We start from the raw sequence: 21,779 nt of genomic DNA, 5'->3' as shown, positions 1-21,779 counted from the left end.
CTGCTCAAAGAACTGAAAATATGTGGCATTAGCTTAGAGGTTGGTTGGTATACATAGGAAACTAATATTGGAGGCTAGAAACAGGGACGTCACATTATGCAATGGTAAAAAATTTAATATCACTGTCACCCCCAATAACCTGGGAGGCAGAAAATGTACCTACTGACTTTTGAGCTAGGGGAAGAAGTTGAAAAATAAGTGTGTTGGGTACTATTGGATGCATTTGGCACGGTATTATGAGAAAGAGTGGAGCTCAGAGAGGAATGGTTGATTTGTAAAAGCTGACACGAGGGAATAGAGGCAACCAGAATTTGAGCCTCACATGTTTGTGTTTTTCAATTCCAAGCAGTAGGAGATAAACTTGAGAAAGCCTTTAAATGACAAAGGATCATTAAAACTCAGCCTTGCAGCAAAGATCATAACTAAGGGTGTAAACATCATAGTTATTTTGGAAATTTTCAGTGGGTTAATTAAGGATGTAATTAAGGTAACCTTAATTATTTTCTCACTTGGAAAAAAAAAAAAACCTAAGGATGGAAATGTGGTTAAGAGGATGGCTCTCCCATCAAAGCTTATAGACAGAAGGTACTTGCCATAAGGTCAGGAGAGAGGTAGGGAGGTAGGAAATCAAAGAAATACAACCAACCCAAGAACTACTTGTCTCAAAAAAAATGGTATGGTTACTGGCATATAAATCTGACCAGAAACAAAGAGGCCTACTAAGCTTTTAAGAGTTGTACTGGAAAAGAAACCATAAGCCTTGGCTAACAGAAATCGTGACTATTCCAAACTTTAAACAAACAAACAACTTCAGCCCGCAATTATCTAGGAAACAGATTGAAAAAAAGCTGTGCAACTTCCAAGGATGGCATATTCCTCAACAGCCATTCAGATGTAGCCAAGGAGGATAATAAAAAAAAGATTCGGGCTTTCCTGGTGGCGCAGTGGTTGAGAATCTGCCTGCCAATTCAGGGGACACGGGTTCGAGCCCTGGTCTGGGAAGATCCCACATGCTGCGGAGCAACTAGGCCCGTGAGCCACAACTACTGAGCCTGCGCATCTGGAGCTTGTGCTCCGCAACAAGAGAGGCCGCGATAGTGAGAGGCCCGCCCACCGCGATGAAGAGTGGCCCCCGCTTGCCGCAACTAGAGAAAGCCCTCTCACAGAAACGAAGACCCAACACAGCCATAAATTAATTAATTGATTAATTAATTTAAAAAAAAAAAAGATTCTTCCAAGGGGTGAAGTCTGGAGTCACAGAGAGCAGTGGAGAAGGGAATTCTTAGGGAATAGAGGAAAGGTCAACAATGAACATTCCCCATGCCCAGTGTAAGAGATTGACAGTATCTCCATTCTTCTTCCCCTTTCTGAATTAGAGTGTTTATTGTGGTTATAGTTCCACTGGTTTCACCACTGTACAGTAAGTTTGTGGAAAACAGAACATATTCTTTTGGCTCCTGGGTCTCCAGACCAGTGGGAGCAACATCCAGACCTGACATAGCACTTCCAAAGAGGCTAGTTCTGGAATGGCGGATGGTCCTTTGGGGCTGTTTCTCTTGAAAAGGGAGTCGCTGTGTTCCACGTGTAGAAAGAAGAGCTGAGTATTTGGTGACCAGAGGGTAGACTGTGAGAGACTTCTAGTCCATTCTCCTTTTCTTCTGAGCCCTGGGAGACTTACTCTTTCCTACCCATCCTTCCTGGCAATTAGGCAGGGCCAGTGTGACTACTTCTGGCCACTGGGTTGTGCGTGACGCATCCAAGATGAAGAATTTAATTGCTGGTGCAAGACCTTTGGTGTTCTCCTCCCCTGCCAGTGAAGAGGCCTGGCGTTAAAATGATAGGGCCAGAAGACAATCAGCCAGGATTACAGAGTCACCAGTTGGAAAACAGTTGCTTTTGCAGATTGACCAGATTCACAGTGGATTTGGGGTGAGGAAGAAATTAACTTTTGTTGTGCTAAGCCATTGGGATGTGAAGTTATTTGTTACTGCAGCATAACCCAGCCTATTCTAATACATATGGGAATGCAAACATTTTAGATATTTCTGCCTGAGTGCAATTTAAAAAAAAATGTATGAAAATGGCTTCAGGGGGTCTGTGAGCCTCTGAAATTACATACAAAAATCTGGGGCATATATTTTTCTAAGAAGATGTAAGTGCCAAGATTTCCCTTCCCAGCCTCTCTATCGCCATTAGCAGGAGTGAGGAGAGGGCCCCAGAATTAAAACCCTCCACTTCCTCCAACACTCATAGCTTCTCTTTGAGACTATCAGGACTAATATCATACACCTTTTTTTTTTTTTTTTTTTTTTTAAAGGATTTTCTTATTTATTTATTTATTTATTTATTTATTTATTTTTGGCTGTGTTGGGTCTTCGGTTCGTGCGAGGGCTTTCTCCAGTTGCGGCAAGCGGGGGCCACTCTTCATCGCGGTGCGCGGGCCTTTCTCTATCGCGGCCCCTCCCGTCGCGGGGCACAGGCTCCAGACGCGCAGGCTCAGCAATTGTGGCTCACGGGCCCAGCTGCTCCGTGGCATGTGGGATCTTCCCAGACCAGGGCTCGAACCCGTGTCCCCTGCATTAGCAGGCAGATTCTCAACCACTGCGCCACCAGGGAAGCCCCATCATACACCTTTTATCCCTAGAACATCCTTCGTCCCATGGACCTTAATTCCCATATGGCTCTGTGGGTAATGTTGCTTGATTTTTCTCCATATCATTTACCATTTGAAATATCTTTTCTTTAATCTTCACTTCTTAGAATGTCTATTTCCTCACTTCTTAGAGAGATTTCTATCTCCCATGGTCAATGCTGTATCCCCAGTGCCTACCACACAGCAGATATTCAATAAATATGAAAGATGGTCTATAACATTCATTATAATCTCAAAGAGCTTCATGACCTAAAAAAGGTTGAATACAAAAAGGTAGACAAAATGTTTCCTAACGAATTATCCTGCCTAAAAAACTCAAAGAAACATCTGAAAGGATGAAGACTCACCCTTGGCAGACACTGAAATCTGAATGAAAGAGGCCCATGAGATATTTTATTTGGAAATGATAAACTCCTGAAATAGGAAGGATATTTTGAATATAGCTAAGTAAGCAAATACAGTGTTTGTACACAAAATATTCTGTCAATAATGTGCATTGAAAAAAACTCCAGGACCAATCTTGAAACATAAAGTAAATATGAATTTAATATTTTATGCATGTTTATACAGTAACATCAAAATAATGCTCCATAAGTTACATAGCTATTTTCCAAAAACACTGCAAAAAAAAGATAAAATGGTAGGAATGATATATAATCAATATTACTCAAAATTAAAAATATAGTCATCTATCTTTTAAATAGATTTGAATTGATGGATTTCTACATGAACCAGAACATTTTAAATATCTAAAAATTGTCTTTCTTAATGCAGCAGATAATATATAAAGAATCACTTTTATTGCACATAACATATCTGGTTTAGGCTTATTTTTTCAGGTAGCATGCAGACAAATTATGAGTATGAATTTAATAAAAGTAGGCAAGATACTATTTTATACCTCAAAAATTAGATGAAGGTGATATATTTCACAGCTTAATCCTCAGGAAATTTTATTCAGATATCATATAAAATCATTGACTAAAGTCAAACATGCGAACTAAGAGCTCTTAAATACACATCATAGTAAAATAGTTTTGTTGGCACATTTACAATAAGAAAACAGGTATCAACTGCTCTTAGAACTGACACCACTCTCCCTGGCCACTCAAAAAGGTGGCCTTCACATCAGTTTTTAAAACATTAAATGACAAAATCTTAAATATAAACATACATTTGGTTATGTCAAAAATATTCACATAATTGGCACATAGTCAAAAATGTATCATTTTAAACATGGAAAAACTAGGGGAACCCGAGGTTAGATATAAACCAGTTTCTAAATAAAGCTAGTTAAACTCCTGTTTTATTTCTCAAATTCATTTCACCAAACACTATAGTAGTTGTTCTGAGGATCTGTAAACATTCTCACTGATTTGTACTGTTTCCTGAGGTCATCTGGAAGCCACTGTTAACTAAAGTAGCTCACAATTTAGTGCCCCTGCAAATGTGCTTTGGAAATATTCAAAATAAAAACAAAAATTTTAATGTAGATCCATGTGTAACTTAACATACTTTCTCTATTACAAAAGCTATCTTTAGGAAATTCTTAGATCTCAAAATCAAATTTATTCCATTACCAGCAGACCTGGACAAGCAAAGCATTCATAAACTTCGGGCCATAAAAAAACAGATTTCAGAATTAACTCATTTAACACTGTGGAAATGAAAATAAAAGTATCTTATTACTTCTAGAATAATGTCTAAAACTTACACAGGCCTCTTCATTTTAAAACATGTTAAAACAGTGTCAGCCCAGGGCCTGACCCTTAGTAGATGTTCAATAAATATATACTTAATGAGTAAATGTGAAGTTAAGCATAAAAACTACTGTAGTATTTGAGTACTGAGGTAATGTTCTGAAGCTACAATGTATCACTCACTTAATGAAAAAATCAGTCTTAACTGGTATTCACAATAAAGCTTAAAAGATCTCCTAATCTGCTAAATTTAGCACTAGTTCATTTCCTGGCATCCAACGAAAAGAGGAACTAGGCACTTTCCTTGATTCTTGCCCTCACCTATCACTTACCATCTCTACTTAACTCTGTAAAGGATAAGCCAAGAGGCAACAGGAAAAGAATGGTCTTGTTTCTTTCCTTTCTTTCTTGCTTCCTTTCCCTCTTTCTTTCTTTCTCTCTTTCATCTATCCATCTATCAATGAAATAAGAAGCAGGTGACCATCCAATGAAAAGTGCATGCTTCTTAATGGTATCTTTTCTGGGAGAAAAATGAGACAATTTAATATTTACATTTGGGGGAGGGGATGGTAATTGTCATTACCAAGACGGCTGACTTGAATAAAGAGGATTAACTAATAGTTTTCAAAAAATTTCACTGCTCTGGTACTGAAGTCTTCAATGTTAACGGCTTACAATTAAACAGAAAACACTTTAAACACTGTTTACCTTTTACAGGACACAACCTGAGTTTACAGGTTAACTTATAAAGATACATTTCTCCATCATTTCACTGTTAAAAATCAAGAAAATCACTATTATTGAAATTTCAACAGCTTAAAAATACAATTTATGCAATGACATTTTTAAGCTCTGAATTTCGTATATTATTACCATCTTTAACACTAATCACAATTCCATTCATCCATATATCAAAAGGCGGCACTGGTAACCTTGATAATATTACATATACTTAAATATTAAGAAGGGTGAGAGTCTTCGTTAAATATTTCCACACATTAACTACAGCCGTTATTCTTATCCTTCCTTAACAAGAGGAGGATGAACTAGGAGCAGGCACTTACCCAGCATCTGCCTGTACTATCATTTGTTAGCCCTCATGATTAGGATGCTTGAACCATGCCGTTATGTGTTTTGATTTAATAATGTAACACCAAAGTAGTCAGTTTTAAAAAATTTAAGCCTAAGTAATGGTAACATTTTCATGCCAAGTTTTGACAGCTTAATAATTTGTTTTCTAGGGGGGAAAAACTACCATATGTTTGCTATTAATTATTTTAAAAGAAAATCCGAAATGCCAACTTTATGCTCCATTAAAATAAAAACTAAACCTACTTGAACTTACTGATGATGCTTGCTGAAGACAAAAGGTGATCTCAAAACCCCAAAACCATGATTAATATTTACGGATCTACAGAACTAGAAAATGTATTACATTTCCCTATTAAGCATAATAAGAATAGAATTCTCTATCGTTTACAAATATGATTTGGTAATTTACATGTCAAAGGTATCCTATGGTCCCATATGGACTAACAACTTCTATTTACCAATTCTGCATGTAACAATCATCTATAAATATATTTTGACTTTGGCTAATCACTTGCAAATTATTCTCAACTCCATCATAAATAGGCTGCAAATAATATGTTGATAAAATATTTCAGTATTTTTCCAGTTCTCAAAACCTCAAAGCAATAAGCTAACCAGTATATTATTTGTAAATCCATATTACTGAAGCTACAGTGCTACCTTTTTATATGGTTGAATCATACAAAATATGACAAGGTCAGTAGGCCAATTGTGTAAGTATATGTTATAGCAATGTGTCCCACACAGCAGTGTAATATACCACTGGATAGCCCTGAGATGATTTTTAGTGAAGTGCTACATGAATGAGCAACTTTTCTTTAGTTATATATTTATTTTAATGTTTATTAGAAAAAAATGTAACTAGCACATAAAATGTAGAATATGCTCAAAATAAGACTATGGTTTAAAAAGGCTAAAAAATAAGCTTAAAAATAATAAGTAAACAATCGCATAGGAGACATATATACACATATATATGAAAACAGAAAGGTGGTATTGACTCACATTTGGGAAACACTGTTTTAAGGAATGATCTGACTTAGCCAGCATCATTTCTGAATGCTTATAATAATAAGCCACATTATAAAGGAGTTTCCTCTACTACTGTAAATTCTGGGGTTTTTTTTCCAGGACAAATATGTTTTTAAAAACATGTGTTTACATTTATTTTAAGAATATAATTTTGAAAGCATTTAGTAAATTTAATTTACTTTAAAAGGATTCACCAAAATGGTAAACATGTTCAGGAGCATTTGAGGGACATGCTATTCCTACAGAAAAGACTACAAAGGCACATTGCATATAATGGTTATCGCTGCAGCATTTAAATAAAAGTGATCTAAATAATCATTACCATTAACAATTAACAAATAATTATAATATTCTTTCATAAAAAAGAAGGTACGCTTGTGCGCTAAGTGCTCTTGATTCTGGAACCACCTGCACATAAGTGTCACTAACATGGACCCACTGGCTGGCTGATTCACTATCAGGTTCTTTCAAACCTAACAAAACAAAAAGAAATATAATTTTACAATAAGTATGTTCTGACTTTACATTAATGACAACACATTTATCACAAACTCTAATGCTAGACTTTATTACATAAGGCTGTTTCTTCTTGGGCTAAACATCTTCCAAAATGAACTCTTTCAAAGCGTTAATATTAGTATCATTTACTTTAAATATCTAGTGAAATATTAGATAGTCTTATGAATATTTATTTATTCAAGGAAAAGTGCATCTGCACTAAAAGAGAAGGAAGAAAATACAGTTAGTTTGCCGAAGCAAATTTTCAACTCCAACTCTAGTCTGAGGACCTGGTATGTCTTTAAAAACTATTGGTATTGTTAAATAAAATGCTATTCCACTGCAATACACGATGACTTAACACCTTGAAAAACTGGGTGTCACTTCACATGACCTGAAGGGTACAGTTTTATGATATTTAAGATTATCTAGGTACTCTTAAAGGTTTTCCTCACTTAAAGTGAATCCACTTGAAGTATCCATGAAAGAACTTACCTCTTCCAGAAAAGGAAGAATGAATTCATTTGTTTTTAAGAATAAAATAAACTTAGGATGGCATACCAGGTACATTTTTCTTTCCAGTGATATGTTCCAGTAATTTCCTGGAGGGTGTTCTCACTTTCACGTAAGCGGTGTAGTGGCCTCCTCTCATTGAGCCACTATGTTCCACTACGCCATAGAGACCATAGAGAACTTTATCTCCCACACTTACATTCTTTTAGACAAAGAAAAAAAACCTCAAATTAATTAGTAATATTTAGTGAACTCTTATTATAAGGAAAATTAAGTCAAATGCAAGTCCTGCTTAAAATAAGAGCAGTGCATATTAAAACTACACTGGCGTACTTTCCCACCTGTATTAGACCAGCAAAATGCAAAAGCTTGACAACATTCTCTGTTGGCTGGGCTGTGGGGAAAGGAGTGCTCTCATATGGGAATGCAAAGGGGTACACCCCTATTCAGGGATACTTCACGTTATCTAGCTAAGTTACACAGGTATTAACTCTTGGATTTATTGATCCTTTTTCTAGGATTCTATCTCACAGGAACATGAGCAATATGTAAAAAGACATGTACCAGACTAGTGACTGCAGGACTATTTGTAATATCAAAAAACTGGAGTAGACTCAAATGTCCATAAATTGGGGACGGGTTGAATAAACTATAATGTATCCATACAATAGAGTACTATGCTGCTTGGAACATGGAGTGCAGACTATCTCTAAATACTACTATGAAATAATCTCCAGGATACAATGTTAAGAATAAGGTAGAAAAAAAGGATACATATTGTAAGCTATAATTATTAAAGAGGGGAGATGCAGATATATATACTTGTTTGTTTACATTTTAAAAAAAATAATAGATGAATAAACAATAATTTGAAAAAATGGTTATCTATAAAGGGAGGAAAGAAATAGATGGAACAGACATGGAGAAAAACTACACTTGTTTGAATTTACCTTGTTTTATACATTTGACTTTGGAACTACATAAATATTTTATGTAATTATTAAACAAAAAAATTTTAATTTAAGTAACAATCCCTAAAAATGAAAATTTAAAAATTAAGCAAATGAATATCCAGTTGGTGGCATAATCACTCAGAGAGCAACCATAAGGGTCATGTCAAAAGAACCCAGGAGCCAACTTGAAGTGGCTCTCAGTAGCCAACAATAGACCCATTAGACTAACGTATTAGACCACAAATTAAAAGAAAAGTACAGTAAATTGAAATATATTTAATGTGTTTAAATCCATGAATTCATAATGATAAATTAACTGATCACAGTTTGAGGATGACAGTGAATTAATTCATTACTCTGAAAACTGGTTTAAAAGGGGGACGGGGAGAGAACTGAGCATTTACCCTGCCTTTTCTGTAAGAACTATACCATAAGATAACTAAATAGATGAAAGGAATTTCTCTTTATATAGAAGTATTCTAGCAAATAAATGAAGAAAGAATTACAGGATTACCATTCTGTAATTCTTAATGAACTCGCTGAGCAACACTCGTTGCTAATATCACAGAAAGGCAACTGGCATTATGTGCCACCTGATGAAAGAACAGAACACTCCCTGTGAGATAGCCTTACTGGGAGTGGGAGGAATATCAAACCTGAATCCGTTCAAGCCTCTCTTGGTCCAACTACCTATCTGTAGGAAATAAAGAGGATAGAGGAATAGTCATCAAAATCTAAACTATAGGAAACTACCAGAAAGATGATCCAGTTTCTTCAACAAATAAATTGCAAGGGGCAGAGATGGGAGAGGGACACTGTATATTAAAAGGGACTAAAAGATATTTTTCAATCATGATGTGTAGTCCTTACTTTGATACGAATTCACTTTGAAAATTTCATTTATTAGACAACTGGAAATATATACACTAGATGATATGAAAAAATTATTGTTAATTTTTTTAGTGTGAAAGTGGTATTGTGGTTATGTTTAAAAAGGTGGGGGTGATTCTTATCTTTTAGAGACACGTATAGGAAAAGATTTATGAATGAAATGATGTCTGATACCGGCTTCAAAATAACATAAGAGAAAAAAAAATAATGTAAGAGGAGGAAGTAGATGAGCATGTGGATGGGGCAGGACTGGCCATATATCTAAGGTTTGGAGGCAAGGTGATGCGTGCTAGAGGTTCATTGTACTGTTCTGTCTACTTTGGTGTATGCTGGAAATTCTCCATAATAGGTACTTCTAAAAAATGTTTTTGTAAGCTTAATACAGAGCTTGCTAGATATTTTGTTTACCAAACTATCAAATTCTATGAATATTGAATGTGAATAATTGACAGTGCTAGTACAGCAGATGAATTGGATTCACTGAAAAATTGCATTTAAGATATTTTGTTTTGATTGATCAATGTATTGAAAGTATTAAGTTCAGTAAGTTTATGTACCACAAATCCTAGACTGCTAACCAGTAATTGTGAGCAGGACAACATGTTAGTTACCCTGGAACTGTGTAGTTCCCTCATGGAAAGCAAAGTCATCAATTTCACCTACAGAGTTCTTACATACAAGTACGAGCAATTATAAACCAATTTGCTTTCTATATCTACGTATTAAAGTATTAGTAATTTTAAAGTATCATACTCAGTTCACAAGTACACTATTCTCAGTAGTGTACATGAAATGGCATGAAAAACAATGCACTAGTGTATTGATTTACAGAAGATAAAGAACTCTTCAACTGCTAAAACTACTGTCAATTAAGCACATCATTCACAGGGAACAGGAGAGGGCACAAAATCTGCTTACTTCTCTCAGCAGCTATCTGATTCTAGTAGCATTTACAAGCAGCTCTGATCTTCATGAACATCGTGTCTCACTCATGCTTTATGCATCTTTTCAACTTATTCTATCTCCCAAAAGACAAAAGTGATAGTGTGTTAAATGTTGAATGGAAGGAAGAAAGGGAGGGAAGGAGGGGGAGAGGGGGAAAGAGAGAGAGAGAGGGTGGGAGGGAGATTGGAAGACATGGCCTAATAAACGATACATAGGATATTCTGAAGCATATTATTTGCAAGACAATTAAATATCTTAATAATATACTATACCTTACAAGTAGCAGAACAGAATGGTGCTAAGTCAAGCGTCAGTGGAAAATCTACATGTCTGTTTACTTTGCGAAGATTCAAGCCAGCCTCAAAAAAAAACCAAAAAAAATTTTTCTTAATGTAACAAACTTAATCTAGATCATTGCATTTGTTAATTAAAACCAAAAGAGGGGGGCTTCCTTGGTGGCGCAGTGGTTGAGAATCTGCCTGCTAATGCAGGGAACACGGGTTCGCGCCCTGGTCTGGGAAGATCCCACATGCCGCGGAGCAACTGGGCCCGTGAGCCACAACTGCTGAGCCTGCGCGTCTGGAGCCTGTGCTCCGCAACAAGAGAGGCCGCGATAGTGAGAGGCCCGCGCACCGCGATGAAGAGTGGCCCCCGCTTGCCGCAACTAGAGACAGCCCTCACACAGAAACGAAGACCCAACATAGCAATCAATCAATCAATCAATCAATCAATAAAAAAATAACTCTTTAAAAAAAAAAAAAAAAAAAAAACCAAAAGAGGAATCCTAGAAGTTTTTTCATAGATATAAAAATATGACTCATGAACAGTCCAAAACTGATATATGACTAAGTTCTCAATTAGGTTTCATAAACTGTTATTGCAAAGATCATTCATTTACATGGGCATTTTTACCACAAACAATATGAAAATAATTGCTTTCACTGTGCCTTTCAACACTTACGGGAAAATAAATTCAATGTGATAAAAGCTCAGCTACTGACACATATGCTATCATAAAAATGTACTCAACTGAAGAGTCAGGAGTCTGGTGTTCTAGGCCTAACTCAACGACTGGTTAACCGTTGTCCTGACTCTAGACAACCTCATCTAGATCAAGGCAGAAAACGGGTATAAATGGATTAGATTAGTTCCTTTTCAGTTCTAAAATTCAGTGATATTCATTCATTAAAAAGAAAAAAACCTGAACACAAATCATTTTAACAGTAAAAGTAAACATTACATATTATATAAATCAAAATGAATATTCATATTGTTAAGCAAGCTCTATTTCTTTCCCTATTTCTAGTTTCCAAAGGCAGGCCTTGAAAAATGTACACTTTGCATTTAAGTAATGATAAAAATTTGCTAATAGACCACCAAAGATATTGGATAAGAAACCCACAAATAGAAATAGACTCTCTTGGAATAACAAGATACTTAAATCTGAGATGTTTGGGTAGACAAAATTAACAGATGCAACCTTTTACGCAAAGCTTTCACGACTTACTTCAACGACTAGTCTTTTTATTTGCATACTAATCACATAACTTTTACTACAGATCTGTTGCCTATTTCTTACCTTTAAAGAAAAGAAAAAAAAAAAAAAAACTTATTTTTTGACCAAAATATAGCCACATAGCGATTTGTATTTTCAAGTAATCTTTAGAAGTCTTAACATGATCTCAGACATGAAATTATGAAGTCATATGTCAGGAATAATTATTTAATCTGTATTTAATTTGTTTGCCTCCTTTCTTCTCATCAGGTGACCTCTATAAGCAGCTGATACCAGCATTGTCTGAGATCATTTCAGGCCAATGTGTCCTCCCCAGACGGTACTTTGTTACTGAGAAATTACCCCTTATTAGAAGAGAATTCTATCAACACTATTATAATCTTTGCCAATTTGGACAGGCTAAAAAAGGAATCTCACTGTCATTTTATTTTGCATTTGTTTTGCTGGAAAGAGTGGACCTTTCTTTCATACTTTCTTGGAATTTTTACTTCTATGAACTGTCAATTCATGTTCTTTACCATTTTATTATTAGAGTCTTGATATTTTTCTTATTGATCTTTAAGAACTCTTTACATATTTACAATATTAATCATTTGCAATATTTATGACAAAGAGCTCTATCTCGTTGAGATTTGCCTTTCAGTGTTGTGGATGTTTCTGATATACAACTCTAAAGTTACTACAGGGAAACAGGTTTTCAGGGACACTAAAAAACTAGAAGCAGAGACATTGCTTAGAGAATCTTACTCCTAAAATTCACAGTCCCAGAGAATGAGAACGTGGCTTTGCAGACATTCCATTTAGCCTGAGAACAAGAAGGGAATGAGATATCTATAAAAATCTCCCTTTAAAGGCATGAATTCTTTCTGTAAGTTGTTCCTGAAAGGGATGCAAGTACCAAATATAAAATAACTGTGCTACATCATTCTCAGATCTGGCATGACCCTATCTCGTTCACACAGAGTCACTGCAGCTATACACCTTCTATTTCACATTCTGATGTAATGAGACTCAATACATCTGCTTCTGCTCTCCATGGCCATTTCATTTCCACTGGGTTTCTGTAATGTTGGCTATAGAAAATCAAGAACTTAATCGAATTTCCATGGATAGGGATAGGGGTATAGAGAAAAATCTCTTCCTGCCCATCTGTGGCCTACCTGAAAATGTTGCAAATATATAATCAAAGCTTTCAATCTCTTCCCTTGAGATTTCTTTCAAGGGTTTTATACTTAGAAAATCTTTCACACAGAGGTCAGGTTAATAATTTTCATCAAGTTTTCTTCTAGTCTTTTGATAATTTGTTTCATACAATTAAAAAACATTTATCTGAAAATAGTATTGATATATATGGTCTAGAAGGAAGCTGTAAATTTTTATTTCTTCAAACACCCATCTTTCCTAAGTCCTTTACTAAGTAATCTAGCCTCTTTCTCAACTGATTTGAGTGAGATTCATCCTGTATCATAACAAAAGAGCTTTAAATTATACTCAAATTTTATTTATTGACAATTCTGACCATACTGTTTTAATTATTAACGTTTCTTCCAGAGAAACTTTAAAATCGTTTTATCAAATGCAAAAAAAAAAAACAAAAACAGAGAGACAAGGCATTGAATTAAAACTATAAACAATTAGATAAAAACTTGATACATTATATTTAGGTTCTCTCCCATTAGTCCTACAAGAGTGGGGCCTGCCTTGCAGCCCTTTTTGCAATTGGTCCCAGCCAACCACACCCAGCCCAAGTACCACTCTCATTGGAATGAAAGCTTAGAAAGTTATGTGCACCTTGTTATTTCTCTGCTTCTAAGGGTTCTTAAGAAATCTTATTTTCCATTCACACACACACGTGCGTGCACACACACGCAAGCCACTGAGGTTCCGACCATCTAAATCTTCAAATATTGTGAATTAAACAATCTTATTTAGAAAAGTCTTGTAAGCTATTATGGATGAAAAAGCAATAAATCTTATATGACAAAATTTTTTTTTTAATATTTATTTATTTATTTACTTGGCTGCACCAGGTCTTTGTTGCGGCGGCATGCGCGATCTTTAGTTGCGGCATGTGGGCTCTTAGTTCCCTGACCAGGGATGGAACCCAGGCCCCCTGCCTTGGGAGCACGGAGTCTTAACCACTGAACCACCAGGGAAGTCCCTCATATGACAAATTTTTAAATTCAATAAATTACTGTCTAATCCTTGACAGTAATTTACAAGACTTAGGGCTCTGCAAAATATATGATGAAAATTTGTATAGTGCTACTAAAGGGAATTTACCTGATGAAATCTTTTAAGATGGAGAATTAGGATAGCTGGAACAGCAGAAATGAGCAATTGCTTCCTGGCATTAGTATAAACCCCTCCTGCTTTCTTTTCTGCATAAAATACAAGATAACAAAGTTACTTGTAAATTTCCACCTTATACATTATCTACCCTATAATACAGTAAACATTTAAATAGAAGCATCACACCACATTTTCAAAAATGTTAAAAAAGAAATTAGACCTCTGATCACAGGGAGCCTCTACTCGTTCCCAAAACTCCACTAATATGAAAGGGAGTTTTTTTTAAGGCACACACTTATAAGGAGAAAGAATAGGGGAGGTGACACTTGCAACATAACTTTGGAAACTGGAAAGCAAATAGACCAGTAGTGACCTATGTCAATGCCTGCCAGTCAAAGAACAACAGAAACACACCTGTAGTTGAAAAAACTGGGTCATTACTCATTGCAGTGAAAAGAGATCATGTATCATGGGAATGATGGGTCATTTCAATAAGAGGTTGTTAGAAAAGACTTCTGATAGGATTTGAATATGGCCAATTGCATATTTAACTTGGATTAATGTAAGCTGGCATTTCTTCCTCTCCCATCTAGACATTTCTTTAATTACTAATGTATTAATCATGTCTTTATTCTGATGCTTTGACATCTGGAGCCTTGTTGACACTGGAAAGGGCCTTTCCCAGATCTAGCTAATTCCTAGATACTAAACAACTTAAGTGTGCCTTTCATATGCAAACTAACCAATCCAAAGCCCATACCCCAACCACCTCCTTTATTGAGCTCTAATAACTCTAGGTCACTATTCACCTGCCCTAATCATGCCAGAGCCAGGTACCAGACAGCTAGGGACAGCCCCTATACCGAAGAGTCCACTGAAATTTTCAAAACTAGTCAATCCTAAGCCTGTCTATCTTGCCGCATCCATTCCTTCCCTTAGAAACCACAATAAAGGCTCTTGCCTGCATTTTCTCCCTTGCTCCCTCTGTCTCCTGACCAACGCTGGTGCTTCCCCTTGTGGCCCTGTGTGCCGTGGCTTAGCATGCCCCCTCCTCTTGGGAACTATAAGTAATAAACTATCTTTTCAGTGGCAATCGTCTCCTTATCTGTTAGACTCATCATACCTGAATAATAAAATCTGCATTTTGAAACAACTAGTCACTAAGTAATCAGAGTGTTCTCTCCATTTAATCAAGGCTAGAGGTACACCAGAAATTTCTTACTTGACAAATCCCCCTTTTCTACTTTTCTCTGGTCAACAAAACACAGTTATTATATTGCTAGCTTTATAACATACAGTTACTTAAAATCTTCAAATTTATATCTTATGATATGACTTTACACTAGATTGATGGGATTTATGAAGAACATTAATCTCACTAGTGTTGTAATTTTAAGTTTTACAGAAATTTTTTCTGGAAAGATTTCAGATAGCTAGTTCCCTGAAATAAGATTATGTGGATTTGCATTTTCGAGGCAGAGATGGATACTTCCTGTCCTTCAATTTATTTCAACAAAAATCTACTGAAAATTTACTCTGCCCAGTCAGTGTCTTCAGTGTTGAGGTACAAATATGATAAGACAACCCCTGCCTCCAAGCAGCTAAAGTATGCAGACAAGGTTCTTAGGCTCCTCTATGTGGGATCTATAACCCACTCGTCACTGCTTATCAGATAATCCATGAATACTTTTTTTTTTTCATGAATACTTTTAAAAAATTAAGCTAAATATTTACCTGCAGAACTGGTTTCCTTTGGGTACTTCTGTTTCTTTTCAGTACAGTTCTCACACAGAAGCTTGTTGTTCCCCATTAGTAATTCCATAGATGTAAACTGATAGAGACAGGACTGAATTGAACATTCTTTAGAAGTGGTTACATAGCTCTGAGAAAGGGTCTGAAAAGCATTTTGGGGGCTGTGAGACACCATATGCCTGCCCTCTGAAAAACACAAATTATTCGAAACGTTTAGTGGCTTATTTTCTCTGTCAAAATCCCTATCTCCAGTCACAGTGCTGCTCAAATGAAGTTCAGAAATAGCTTCAGCCACTCCCTCATCACCACCGTCACCCTCCTTGGTGAGTGGTTCACTCTCTGACGGAGGGCGAAGGTATCCATTTGTGTGCACATAGTATCCACTGCTGGGTCTCAACAACAAAGTCTGCTTAGGAGCGCTTTCGGACTCTGAGGCCTCACTGTCAGCATCAACACTGCTTTCAGAAAGGCTGGCTTCTTGTTCACTGCCGTCGGTAGGGCTTTCAGTCAGAGTCGACTCAGTGTTCACGACGCTTGCGAACAATGAAGAGTCTCTATTCATTTCAAGGTTTTCATTTTTCTGGTATATGACAACAGCTTTATCTTCTCCAGATGACAATTTTCTTGTACGTTTTCTGCCATGAATTAGTTGATTCTGTAAGTTGATAGTGTTTTCAGAGAAAAGAATCTTGTGACCTTACTGAAAATAAATGCCAATAAGTCTTATTTAAACATTCGACAATTTCTAAAATACTATTTCTAGTACCTCTGAAATCCATTTCCTAAATCTACCCAAGCTACAATCAATAGAAGATATGCTAACAAAAAAGCTCTAATTTAAAAATAAACTTTTATTTTATTTTATTAAGAAACCGACAATAATGGTTACCTATTCATGGAGAGGGAACAGGACTTTCGCAGAACAGTGCTATGAAGGAGGCTTTTCAAGTGTAAACCTTTGCATAATCTCTGTAGTCTTGTCCCTTAAAGGACTTTCTAACAGAGTAAGTTAAATCTGGTAATACATCAATTTGCCAAGTTAGTACAAATCATATCATGGAAGAAAGTTTTTTTTTAATGAGGTGCAAACTCAGATTGATGTCTTTAAATGTATATGGCATAATTCATCAACCAGGTATGTCCCTAGAGAAATAATGGGTCTAGACAATGGTCATCAATGACTGATAACATTACAGAAAGAGAAACATCAAACATGATGTGCACCTCTTGGTGGAAATATACACCACCACTTAAAAGTTTTCTTGCCCAAAATTAAATAAATAATCAAACTTAAACCTAATAAGGCCTCTAGCTCTAACTGCCTTAGAGAGGAAACAAAAGGAACAGAAGCACCTCTTAACAACATGCAGATGAATTACTGCACGCAAAATGAATTACCACAACATGCAAACTGAATTACTATAACATGCAAAATGAAAAACTATTGATGTGGGAATGTGAGAGACTGCTGAAAAAAATGATATGATTTCTTCAACAAATATATTGCAAAGAAAAAAAAAAGGTGGAATCTGTGAGTTAAAAGACATTTAAAAGACATGGCAATCTATAGATCTTTTTTAGATCCTAAATTCAAATATGCTTTCAAAAGCAAAAACAAGTTTTTTATGAGACAACTGCAGAAATTTTAATTATGACTAGATGTTTATGCTATTAAGAAGTTTTAAATATTTTAGGTACAGTAATGATACAATGGTTATGTCTTTAAAAAGCATCTTTTAGAGATATACATTTAAGTATATGATATATTTGGGATTTATTTCAAAATAATCTAGGATGGTGAGGAGGAAAATGTGGGATAGATACAGATAAAACATGGTTAGCTGCGAGATGATAACAATGACGCTGAGAAATGGGTACATGGGAGTTTATCATACTTCCTTACTTTTGTGTACTTTTGAAATTTTTTTTAATAAAAAGTTTTAAAAAGCAGATATCTCACAAATGCATATAATCTTACCTTATCTTTAGATGAAGAATGCTTCTTGGTGGCTCTAGGTTGATGAGTATTTTCTATAGTAATAGTGCCACTGTATTGACCATTATCTGTGTCCTGTAAACTTCTATATTTACTCATTCTTCCCAAAAGTACAGGTTTTGAAACCTATTAGATACCATATATATAACACAAAACTTCTTTAGGAAATAAATTCTGGATATCATCTACTTTTTAAAATTTCTAATTCATTTGAAATGTAATTTCCTAAACATTAATTCTCAAAATATGAAGCATAAAGGTTTAAATTCCTTGAGAATAAGAACTATATCATAGGGGCTTCCCTGGTGGCACAGTGGTTGAGAATTCACCTGCCAGTGCAGGGGACATCGGTTCGAGCTCTGATCCAGGAAGATCCCACATGCTGCGGAGCAACTAAGCCCGTGCACCACAACTACTGAGCCGGTGCTCTAGAGCCCGCGAGCCACAACTACTGAGCCCGTGTGCCACAACTACTGAAGCCCGCACACCTAGAGCCCATGCTCCACCACAAGAGAAGCCACCGCGATGAGAAGCCCGCGCACTGCAACGAAGAGTAGCCCCCGCTCGCCGCAACTAGAGAAAGCCTGCGCGCAGCAACTAAGACCCAACGCAGCCAAAAATAAATAAATAAATAAATAAATTTATTAAAAAAAAAAAGAACTATATCATACTTTACGCATATACAAACTCCAATATCACGTACACTGTACAAACTCAATTACTGTATATAAAAAGTAATGACACTCAGATATCTGAAAATATACTCAACAAATGCCTAAATATATGAATTTATAAATGCCCTTCACAAAAAGACTTAAGTTTTTTTCTCCTTACCCTTTCTTCTATTATAGGAAGTGAAATATCAATAAAAGGATCTTTTACTGTGGAGATCTTAAAAAGAAAAGATATTGAGAACTTCAGTTAGAATTCTAATATAGACAATGTAGTTTTGTAAAGTCTTAAAGAAATCAAACTTCCCAGGCAACTAAAATCTTAAGTTAAAAAACGTTCCTGGAACAAACAGTAATTTAATTGGGTATAGCAACACATATTGTTAATCAAAACAAGATATCCCAAAACGTCAATAAATGCAACCCAGTTGAATTTTATAATACTGTTAATATGACTAACCTGTAATACTTAAAGTAACTTTAAAATAAACTGTGTTTAATAAAACTGATTAACTGAAGATATAAACATATTTTTGGTGAAATTATGGCCATAACATAAATAAAATGTGAAATGTTAAGAAAAAGCCATGAAAAAAGCCAGAGAGCTTGACTGTGTTTTGTAGATTCTTTAGGATAATTCTATTTTAAAAGATACTCTCTAGCTGGTGAAAAAGAAATCAACTTCTACGTTGAATATACTAAAAATTTAAGTGGGGTTTGACCACTGAACAAGGTGGGGCTTAGGGATGCGGATCCCCATCCCACCCAGCCGTCAAAAACCAGAGTATAACTTTACAGTTGGTGCTCAGTATCCAGGGTTCCGCATCTGCAGATTCAACCAAATGCAGATTGTGTAGTACTGCAGTATTGATAGCATTTATTGAAAAAAAATTGCGTATAAGTGGGCCCTTGCAGTTTAAACCCACATTGTTCAAGGGTCAACCGTAATATCATGATGACACATTCTGTGCTTCAGTATGACAGGCTAGAAGGAAATATAATATATAATTCTGACTTTATAAAACTAGAGAGGAAAGGTACTCCATAATCTGGGACAGGAAGATGGACATAAAGACTCTCTTTTATGATTAAAATCTGACAGAAGTTGAGACCTATTATACACCACATGCTTTCAGAAATATTCCTTACCAAGCAATTGGAAACCTATAAAAATTTATACATTCTTTAAGAAGTTATTAAAGTACAGATAGCATTCAAAATGAAAATTATCACTAAATTCAAAGATGAGTCAAGTCTGCTTAAAAAAAACTCCAACAAGTCAAATAAATGTAAACTTTAAAAGTAGATCAGCCTAAATTACGTTATGACATTAAATTATTTCTATTGGGATTACAATTTAGGGCAATGCATAATTATATTAACATAGTTACTCTCTTTGCAGAAGTTTCTCTTTCATTTTCAATCCAAATGAGTAGCTAACACATTGGAGCATATTAAAACAGGCTAAATGAACTTCACAGGTGTGTCAAGAGGAAAAATTAGATAACATAGTTACTTAAAAAAATTATACATTATGTTTATTTTCTAGGAGTGAAGGATATATTTTTAAAAGACTTTTAAAAACTACTATGTAGTCATGTGTGACAAATAAAAATAAATGACTGCTGATGATTACATGTGAAAGAAAACAATAAAAACAATGTGACCATAATCTATTCCATGTTGAAGTGAATTCCAAAGTACCTACATTTGCACATTCTTCACACATGACCGTGCTAGTTAATTCACCAATAAAGATACGATCTATGAAGTTCATTTTCACACCTTCTCTTCCATATGCTGTAAAAATAATACTTTTAATGCAAAAAACATGTCAACCATTAACCTAACAATGTAATAGGCTTTTTTTCCATTGAATCAAAAGAAATCTGAATAAGGCAGATATCCAGGACCATATTTAATAATATATTTCACTATATGATGCTATAATGTCTTTCTCCTTTACAATTCCACAGAGAAAATGTGACTATCAACTACTGTAGTCTCAAAGAAATAGCAAACTGTTCTTAAACTTAAGAAGTAAAATAAGTAGAGTATTAAGCACTATTCACACCACACTCAACTGCTCCCACTAAACCCTTTAAAGCCTCTGTGCCTATCCTAGAGGTAGATAGAGGGATGGGAAAAGAGATTATGATTTAGGACTACAGATGCCAGGACCATAACTATGGAAACAACAGAGTAGTAAAAGACAAGTAAACACTGCATAGGATAAAGAACTAACATGGCAATTAATAACTCAGCTATATATGTAACTCCTGTTACATAAAAATGTTAAAATTATTCTCTTTGAGAAATATTTATAAATAAAAGAAAATTATGCTTATGATTTGCTTCAAAGTAATATGTAGTTGGGGGAGAAGAGATGAAACATAATACACCATGAATTGAATGTAATTTAAGCGGGGTGATGGGCACACAGGTACATGGGCTTCATTATACTATTCTCTCTAATGGAAGTTTGAAATTTTCCACAGTAAACCATGGGGAAAAACATATTAAAAAACCTATTCACTCCTCTTTCAAACTTCTCTTCTATCCTTTTTGGATCTCTACCTTCAAATCTCATGCAAACGTTTTAAATCATTTTAGAACGTTACTTGAAGCACTGAATGACACAGCAGACTTTTATCTGGATATATCAATAAATATTTATTAATTATGATGATAACTATTTAGAAGTTATGTTAAACTGAGATGTTTCATTAATAAAAATTGTACAAGGGATTGAAAATAGGTTAAGATTACAAAACTGGAAAGAAGTGAAGGAAAAAATGAGCAGTTATTCTAAACATGCACTAGATGGCACTATCTGAAAACAAGAGAACAAGTATACTTGAGAGTCTGTATTTTTCAAAATCTTGAACCTTCAACTGCACATAAAGTTTTGTCATATACCATCATAATGTATGTATATTTGTTTATAAATTACAGACGTGTAGTATGTACACATAATGCTACCAAAAAAAACAGATGTTAAAAAAGAGAGTAAAATACAAATAATATTTTTAAACATTTTCTATAAATGATGACTACACGTTACCACTAGTTACTATCTCAAGGCAGAATATACTTTCCAGACAAGGTAAATCGTTAATAACATGGGATATAAATCCACACTTAAATACTGATCACTGTAAATGATCATCTTTGATTAGTTAATCATTGTTTCTGCCTCATATTTTGGCTGATGAAGAGTCAACATTAGTAGTAGACACATATGCTTGATTTAATAGTACTCTCGTAAGTAATGG

General features: G+C 35.2%; 1 protein-coding gene across 6 annotated transcripts in view; it reads right to left on the bottom strand.

Annotated features, from left to right (window-relative positions):
- Window positions 1-3,173: 3,173 nt before the first annotated feature.
- The window catches only part of USP45 (ubiquitin specific peptidase 45), a 67,864-nt gene continuing 49,258 nt past the window's right edge, over window positions 3,174-21,779 (bottom strand). For 2 of the 6 annotated variants that reach the window (XM_057527953.1, XM_057527955.1), the window contains exons 11-18: window positions 20,213-20,304; window positions 18,668-18,724; window positions 17,816-17,959; window positions 15,820-16,492; window positions 14,077-14,174; window positions 10,550-10,636; window positions 7,537-7,690; window positions 3,174-6,950 (exon numbers count right to left, since the gene is read on the bottom strand). In XM_057527953.1, the coding sequence (XP_057383936.1) occupies window positions 6,820-6,950; window positions 7,537-7,690; window positions 10,550-10,636; window positions 14,077-14,174; window positions 15,820-16,492; window positions 17,816-17,959; window positions 18,668-18,724; window positions 20,213-20,304 (1,436 nt within the window). In that variant the 3' untranslated portion in view covers window positions 3,174-6,819. Of the gene's footprint in view, window positions 6,951-7,536; window positions 7,691-10,250; window positions 10,351-10,549; window positions 10,637-14,076; window positions 14,175-15,819; window positions 16,538-17,815; window positions 17,960-18,667; window positions 18,725-20,212; window positions 20,305-21,779 lie in introns of those variants that run through there. The other 4 variants (XR_009005208.1, XM_028163393.2, XM_057527956.1 and 1 more) reach the window with 4 other exon arrangements.

This window comes from Balaenoptera acutorostrata, chromosome 14 (assembly GCF_949987535.1).
Source record: "Balaenoptera acutorostrata chromosome 14, mBalAcu1.1, whole genome shotgun sequence".
Lineage (NCBI taxonomy): Eukaryota > Metazoa > Chordata > Mammalia > Artiodactyla > Balaenopteridae > Balaenoptera > Balaenoptera acutorostrata.
The sequence above is the reverse complement of the archived record's forward strand: the minus strand, read 5'-3'. Positions and strand labels throughout refer to the sequence as shown.